Source organism: Stegastes partitus, unplaced genomic scaffold, assembly GCF_000690725.1.
Source record: "Stegastes partitus isolate 25-593 unplaced genomic scaffold, Stegastes_partitus-1.0.2 Scaffold14, whole genome shotgun sequence".
Taxonomy (NCBI): domain Eukaryota; kingdom Metazoa; phylum Chordata; class Actinopteri; family Pomacentridae; genus Stegastes; species Stegastes partitus.
The window spans coordinates 1,256,855-1,264,642 of record NW_007577745.1 but is presented as its reverse complement, the minus strand read 5'-3'; the positions used below and the strand labels follow the sequence as shown (position 1 = coordinate 1,264,642).

Sequence of the window (7,788 nt, the reverse complement as noted above, 5' to 3'; positions counted from 1 at the left end):
GAAACGCTGTGGACACAAGTTTATGGCGTATGACTTGCTGTCTTTGTTTCACAGACTAATGCTTCCTCTGAATGCTTCATTCTTCTGCCCCGTCGCTGCAGTCGCGTCCTTCTGCAGGTCAGACTGATCATTACTGGCTGAGAAAACGTTTCCCTTCAGGTGCGCCACTGTGAGAACGCCGGTATCCTGCCAAACAGAGAGCTGTACCTGGCTCTGATAGGCTGGACAGCACTGTGTGAAATACAACCGATGTTCTTTTATACGAGAACGTCCAAGTCTAAAGAAAAAAGCAGTAATTTGACAAGAGATGTCAGGCATAACAAACCTCACAGACCACCAGCACAAAGCAAGAAGTATGAAAAAATCTAATAAACGCATCTACAGACCAAAGCAGAGACATCCTCCAGCTGATCCTACCTTTAAAAACAATCAGGCGTGAGCGTCTCAGAAATGATTTAATGTTCATTTAAAGAGACTGTAAGCTGACGAAAACCTACACTGACAAATAACATCCATCCATCATCTCTACACCTTAATCCTCACCAGGGTCATGGGGGGCGGAGTCTCTCCCAGCTGACTCAGGGTGAAGGCAGGTTCACCTGGACAGGTAACCAGTCTATCACAGGGCTACACTTAGAGACAGACAACCAAGCACACTCACATTCACACCTACGGACAATTTACAATCACCAATTAACCTCAGCATGTTTCTGGACTGTGGGAGGAAGCCGGAGAACCCGGAGAGAACCCACGCTGCACGGGGAGAACATGGAAACTCCACGCAGGAAGATCCCGGGTGTCCTCACCGGGACGCCAACCGGCGACCTTCTAGCTGTGAGGCCACGGTGCTAACCACTGATGCCCCTACACAAGACTCCCTCTGCATTGAATATGTAGCCACAGAAGCCCCAGAGCCACAGAACAGAACTGAAAGCTTTGGTGAACCTTCTTTCTTTACCAGGAGATGCTGTTAGTCAAAGAGTCTCAGCATCCTCTGACCACACAGCCGCCAACAAACACTGAGTGTTAAGTCCCGTCATGTCCTCATTCACTGATGTCATTTATTACAGAAACTCTGTAAGAGACAAACAAACAGGAATCACAGCAGGATCAGTTTACCGCCGATGCAGCACGTTGTTAAGAGCAATAAGCAGTTCAAGAGACGAGCAGAGCAACAGCCACGGCCCGAGGAGAAGTTCTAAACAAACAGAACTTCACATTTTTTAAGGATATGAAAGCTGACAGTTTGGGCAAAACGTGCTGAATGCTGTTAAGCAACAACTTCTGTGGGATGCAAAATGACAACGGCACAGTTGTACAGGGCCTAAAGGCTGAGGACAGTGAGGGGCCTCCAGCCTCCTGTCACTACCGGGGGATAGGAACAGAAACCCTCCTGCCTCCAGTGACACACAGCAGTGGACACACACTGTAGGACGACACGACAAAGACACACCGGATGCACAAAGGAGGGACGTCTGTGAGGAGGAACGATGTTAGCACAGGTGTCAGGTGAGATCGGTTACCATCAGAAACAGCATCATCACAGCGCTGCCAGCTAAACACGATGAAGACGACCAGACATTTAAATTCAGAGAACATTAACACCACCAAGAACTGCTAAAAGGAATCTGTTAATAAAAACCATCCTGCTGATAATCACCATTTTAATTACCATCCAACAAATGGTGAGCGTTGTGAATTAGTTGCTATAGAGACTGCGTCGGTGAAAGAAGCTGCTCTTGACAGACCCATTCAATAAGACTTTAGCTGCAGATAAAAGCAGCTGACTGCATGTGTGACAAGGCTGTGCCCCGATGACATCCAAGGCTGCTTTTTAACATAAAGGCTCAAACAGCAGAAATACTGTAAATCCACATCACGGCTTTATGCTCCAGAGCGCTCTAATCCACGCACGTTAATCACACGCTAACCCACTAATTGTCATTTGGTTGAGCTGCCATCAAGTCTGTTAAGTGAAGCAACAACAACTAAAACACAACAGAATTGTGTAATCTGTGGCATTCCCACCTCCTGTGCCCACGCTACAGTTCTGACTAGAACATTTTGACAAGCTGTCAGACTGGGCCAGCCAGAGATAGCTCAGGGAGGAACTGGAGAGGTCACCACTGGGAACCAAATCTATATCGCTCCAAATACCTAAACATCATCTCCTGCTCTTGTGAGAAGGAGAAAGCCTGGCCACTTCTGCAGCGCTCATCAGAGTAAAGAAGGCTGTGAGTCAGTGGGCTCGAGGTAAAATAGTGGATGAACAGGTTAATATGCAGCCGTTCAGCTGCATCCAGCTGCAGCTGTGGATACGAGTCTGTTGCTAAATTTAGTCCCTGAGTCGGGGATCGCCTGGAGAAAAACGTCACAGTTGCCCAGGCTGACACACATGCTGCAGTGCTGCTGAGATTAAGGAAAATAATAAGAGTTTAGAGAGGCTCAGTGCAGATTTGTTTCTTCTCCTCCTCACCAAAGCGCTTAAACTGACAGTGTGTGAAAGAGGAGAGAGATTCAAAAACCACGTTTGAATAATGTTTTCTGAGCAAAAGCAGGGAACTTAAAAGAGAGAGCATTCCTCCACACGGCCTCCTGTGACAGGCTGCTATTTTAGATGTTTTAGTCATCTCTTGTTCAGCACCAGGCCGTGCTCAGAAGACAGGGATCCACATTAGCTGGACAGAATGTTCAGCAGTGTAGGAGTGCAAAGAGTGATGCTCTCCCTGTGTTCACCGACCACGATGGCAGTAAGTGCAGTAGGAGGCGTTTGGATATGAGCTGCTGCTGTGGAGCATCTGCACCACCTAGTGGAGATCAGCTGTAGGTTCTCAAAGACGCTGATCACATGATTCATTCTGACCAGAGTGGCTGTGACAAGATTAGTCTGCCATTTACTTTCTATCTGTTTGTCTCTAAAACCCCAGAAAACCCTTATAATGTCTCACAGCCCGAGGTGAAGTCCATCCAGAGAAGAGTTCTAGTGACCCCCCAAAGAGCCAAAGGAGCCTTGTTCATTAGGGCTTCACCTCATGACAGATACTCTGCTTATGGAGAGTCTAACTCCAGAGGCCCATTCTGAGCTTCCTGCCATCATCCAGAGGTTCCTCATGAACTGTCACAGAAAGCAGCAGCTCTTTAAACCAGGAACAGCTACAGTTTGGTGTTTACATCAGAGCTGAAATGACTGGTTGACCAACAGAAAAGCAATCTGCAACTGATCTGATAATTAATTGATCAGATGCGAGATCCAGTAAGTCTGGCTAGCTTTAGATGTTGTAAACAACCATAAAAAAAGACAGAGCTCCAGATTCTAGTGAAATCATTAAAACATATATTAAACCAAACAGACCAGTGCTCATCAGCTCCAGGTCTCCATCAGGGCCTGACAGACTCATCATCAGTCTGAATTAGACACCAGTCAGTGCATTCCTGCCAACATGCAGCCCACACGTTGGCTCGAATGACACAGACCTTCACTAATCAATATGGTTTGGACTCGGCCCGGCCAGTGAAGTACAGTGAGATGTACTGGGGATAGACTTCATCAGTAGTACTGAGATTGTTCAGTAGCTTCACTCAAGTGCATTCAATGCCACGCATCACAAACACAGAGTTCAGTGGCACGAACACTCCTGCTAACAGTCTACATCCACCGTCCCCCCTGTGGCCGCCATGCAGATGTGGGACCACCTCGGCCTCTCCTCTCCCTCATCCCCTGGAGGAGGCTGCAGCCAGCAGAAACAACGGTTGCTCTTATGAGACTAGCTTCACAGTTAAGTCACCCAGCGTCGCCACCACCTCCAGCTGAGCGTGTGCAGCGTCCCGTCTGCTGGTCAGTCCAGGTCCACCACCGGACCTCAGGACGGTGTGGCGGCTCAGCTCTGGTCGCTCTCCATCAGCCTACTGGCCTTCTTGATTTAATGCGTATCCAGTGAGTTCATTCCTTTATCCTTACTCAGTTCCATTTATGTGTAAATATTTCTGTGACTTCTTCATTTCTGCATGAACACTAAACGATCACCTGTGTGCTGTGATCAGTACGGGGTTACAGCAGAGGAAGGAGGCTGAATTCAAAACAGGCCTTTTTCTGCTGGATTCTATTAAAAATAAATCATTAAAAACTAACAAGAGTTTAATTTGATAGGTTTTTCAGCGACCACACAGCCCCTAGTTTGGACCAATCAGAGGGGATGCTCACAGCACTACAGAAGGTAGATCAAACCAACAAATGGCGTTTCTACTTCCAGAATTAATTTTCTGGCCGACTGAACACTCAACAGGAAGCAGATCAGCTCCGGTGTGTGACTGCAGCAGAGCATCGATGTAGATCCTCCTTGGGAGGTGACAGGAGGGACAGAGATGCAGCTAAGACAGAAACAATGATCGTCTCATTTATCAGGAGACCATAAACACGACTCACACTTCAAATAAATGCTGAACACGTAACAGTTTGCTGCAATACGATCTAAAACAACTTTATATACTTTGACTGTGCACGCGTCAGCTGTGATGTTTTTCTGCCCCCTAGTGGCCAAAAGCTGCCTACAGCTGCAGCATTATTGAAACCAGCACAGAGCATCGATCTTATCAATGTGATCAGAGGCTTCATACAACAGCTTAGTTAAATAAGGATGCACATCAAACCTTTCCACGAGGAGCACGTTTCCTGCACATCGAGGGACAGCGGTGGTCCCACAGCTCTCTACCTATAGAGGTCATTAGCATGTCCATTAGTGTTAAGTCACTACAGAAATCTATACTCAGTCATCCCCTTATGGTTTCGGAGACACAAGGCTTCCTGTCTCGCCTCGCTGAACCCAAGCTGGCTCCTTTACCCCCCGTCTGGCTCTTCAGCCACAGGACATGAACACGAGGGAAAGTTTTCCGGTGTCCAAATGGGCGTGCTGAGTGGTGGTATTTGGTTTCAAGGACAACATAATGGAAGTAGAGTAAAACCTTTTCCTTCATTTAGATTGCACATATTTACACTTTGATAAAATCAAGATCAGAGACGTTTAGGTTGAGGAAGGGTTCAGAACCGTCGGGGTGGATATCTGCAGCAGGAGGGCTGCTCATCAATGATGTACCGTCAATTACTTTAATTTACAGCAGAGAAAATTAATCCGGTTCTGTTCTAGTGGTGGAACACAACGGCTCCCTGAGCAGCATTTTACTGGATGAAGAACGTCTGAGTGCAGCACAGACAGCAGAGAGACTGAAGGTAATGAACGACCACTAAACTACTACTAAGAATGCTTAAATGAGACTGAGCACCAACGCTGGCGCCTCTTCCCGACCACACACCTGAAATAATGATGAGTCTGAGTCAGAGGTTGCATGTACCTGTCGACCCAATTGCAGTCCTAATTACAGGATTGCAGGTGATCACAGAACCAGAAACAGGGGATCCTGGCAGGATATCCTGAGCTGGATGAGACAGTGCTCCTGTGATAACCAACACCACCGGGTCAGCAGAACGCCGTAAGACAGAACAGAACTCACTGAGATCTGCAGGAGATGCACCCGACTGAACATCCAGAGGAAGCAACTCAAGTTTATCAGCTATGATCAGGATTAATGCCGACAGCAGGGCACTCCCAGAGGTGAATAAGTAAAGAACCACATATGTTCTGTGCAATACTAGACCCTCTCTAACAAAGCTGCTCCCCCGTCTGTCACGGCCCAGCGGCTCAGCTTTACACAACAAGGAGGTAACTACATGCCCGCCGCGGTGACATACAACACCGCCTGCAGGCGACAGTAAAACCTGGTCACCCCAGACGTGGCAACAGCAGCCAGCCACAGCGGCGTTCTGGTCACTGGTCTGCGTCAAAAACAACAGCAGCCATGCCTACGTGTGATGAAAGTTATCCACGACGACGACATCAGCTTCTCAGGCCGTCGGAGCCAACAGAACAGACGCCCTGTTAGTCCAACAGCCCATAAAATAGCCTGTCGGCGTCCTGACAAAACGCTCCAACCGTGATCTCTGGCTCTGCCTCGGGGTTATTAATTCCAAATACACACCAGTTCCCTTTACAAATATAAAATACAGACAAAAATATAATTTAAAGAATGACATCTCAGCCTTTAACTTTCAAACTAAATGTGTTCACAGAAACAACATGTTCAGTCCGATGCCTCCTGAAACAGCTGCTCCCATAAAGCAGGTCGGCTCCTCACTGGGTGAAGAGACGCCGTAAACAACTGAACTGATGAAGCATTCATGATAAATTACAAATATTACTGTGAAGACCATTTATCCTGAAAGCTTTGAGCTGGTGCACTTTTTTGTTGTTTTAACTGTTTGCTCAGGAGCTGCAGGATTCAATAATATCAGAAAACTTCATTCTTCCTCTTCTCTACTTTATAAAACATGTAAAACACCTGGTTTGGTCCAGACGGCCGTCAATCATCCGTTACAGCATTAAATAGGTTCAGTAATCTGTACAGAAACAGAAGCTGCTCACAATCCTACAGCAGCCACGACTGAACATCCCAGATCCAGTCTCATTATTCTGTCTGCAGGACTGCCATGAACACACTGTTGTTGTTGTGGAGCCTGTGTTCAGTAAGCAGGATGCATACCTGGATGAAGCAGACTGTCTGTGTGATGAAGGGGAAAAGGAAAAGCCGGTCTGAGGGAGATTTTAAGGGGCCAGGTAACTCCTTACGGAGCAGTCTGTCCTTCCCATGTAGTTGGGCAAATATGCCAACGACCTAGATGATTAAAATAAAACCTGGGCCCAGTACCTCTGCTCGCATGCAGTCGGACCAGAGGACAGAGAAGATGTGTTGGTATGAACAGAACGGGTCAGACGGACCGCCTTCAGCTGCATGACAACATGTGTTTAAGTAAAATCAACAAGTTAAAATAAGATTTTTGAGGCCGACCAAACAAAACACCTGCACGATGGCACACACCTGTTCAGACGAACGCAAGTCTCAGAACTGTCTGACCACAAAGCTGCTCTCACCTCCTGGTACTGACCCGGTCCGGGCGTCTCAGTCCCTGCCGGCTCTGCCTCTCTCTTACCTGTACTTCATGCCTGTCTGATAGGACACACACTCCTCCATGGCCAGGCCGTTCATCTTCAGGAAGTCCTCCATGTTCTTAATCTGAGCCGCGATCCTCTGCTCCCGGAGCCTCTGCAGCTCGGCCTGGTCGGGGGGCCTGGTGGGCGGCTGGTTCAGCCCCTGGTCCGAGTGGTAGCGGTTGATGCCGCTCCGGATGCTGTCGCTGTATGACATAGACAGCATCTTGCCGCTGCCGCTGCTGCTGCTCTTCCGAACACCGCTGCCTGGCGCTGCCGGTTTGGGGATCTGCAGGTTTTCAGGAGGACAGTAACTGGACTTGCGCTTGCCGGGAGCCCCCCGGGGGCCGCCAGCATACCCTCCCGCAAACATGCCCCCCCTTCCTTCTCCTCCTCCTCCTCCTCCTCCTCCTCCTCGTGGTGATGCTGAGGCGACCGTGCAGTGGAGAACAGAGCAGCGACGGACGCAGCGAGGAGCCGGCAGGGCACAGCCACCTCCTTAAATAGCACCTGCCCCCATAAAACCAGCCTCCTGCTTGGGGCAGCACTCGGCCATGCATCCTGTAATCAGAGTCGCACAGCAGGGCCCAGCACCTCCCTCCCCTGACAGGTACACAACGGCAGGGTTACACTGATAGCGAGCATTCAGGTGACTGGCTGGTGATTAAGGAGCAGCACGAAGGAGGACACATGCTCTCTGCAGAGGGGGGCATTCAGACATGCACCAGGCAACGGGGGCTCATTCCTGCTC

At 48.8% G+C, this 7,788-nt stretch overlaps 1 protein-coding gene across 3 annotated transcripts in view; it reads right to left on the bottom strand.

The window, feature by feature from the left end:
- The window catches only part of kcnab2a (potassium voltage-gated channel subfamily A regulatory beta subunit 2a), an 89,592-nt gene that overhangs the window by 37,501 nt on the left and 44,303 nt on the right, over positions 1 to 7,788 (bottom strand). Inside the window, exon 1 of one of the 3 annotated variants that reach the window (XM_008289824.1) lies at positions 7,040 to 7,263. The exons of the other annotated variants lie outside the window; for them this stretch is intronic. Within the exon in view, the coding sequence (XP_008288046.1) occupies positions 7,040 to 7,263 (224 nt within the window). Of the gene's footprint in view, positions 1 to 7,039; positions 7,264 to 7,788 lie in introns of those variants that run through there. 3 annotated transcript variants of the gene reach the window in all.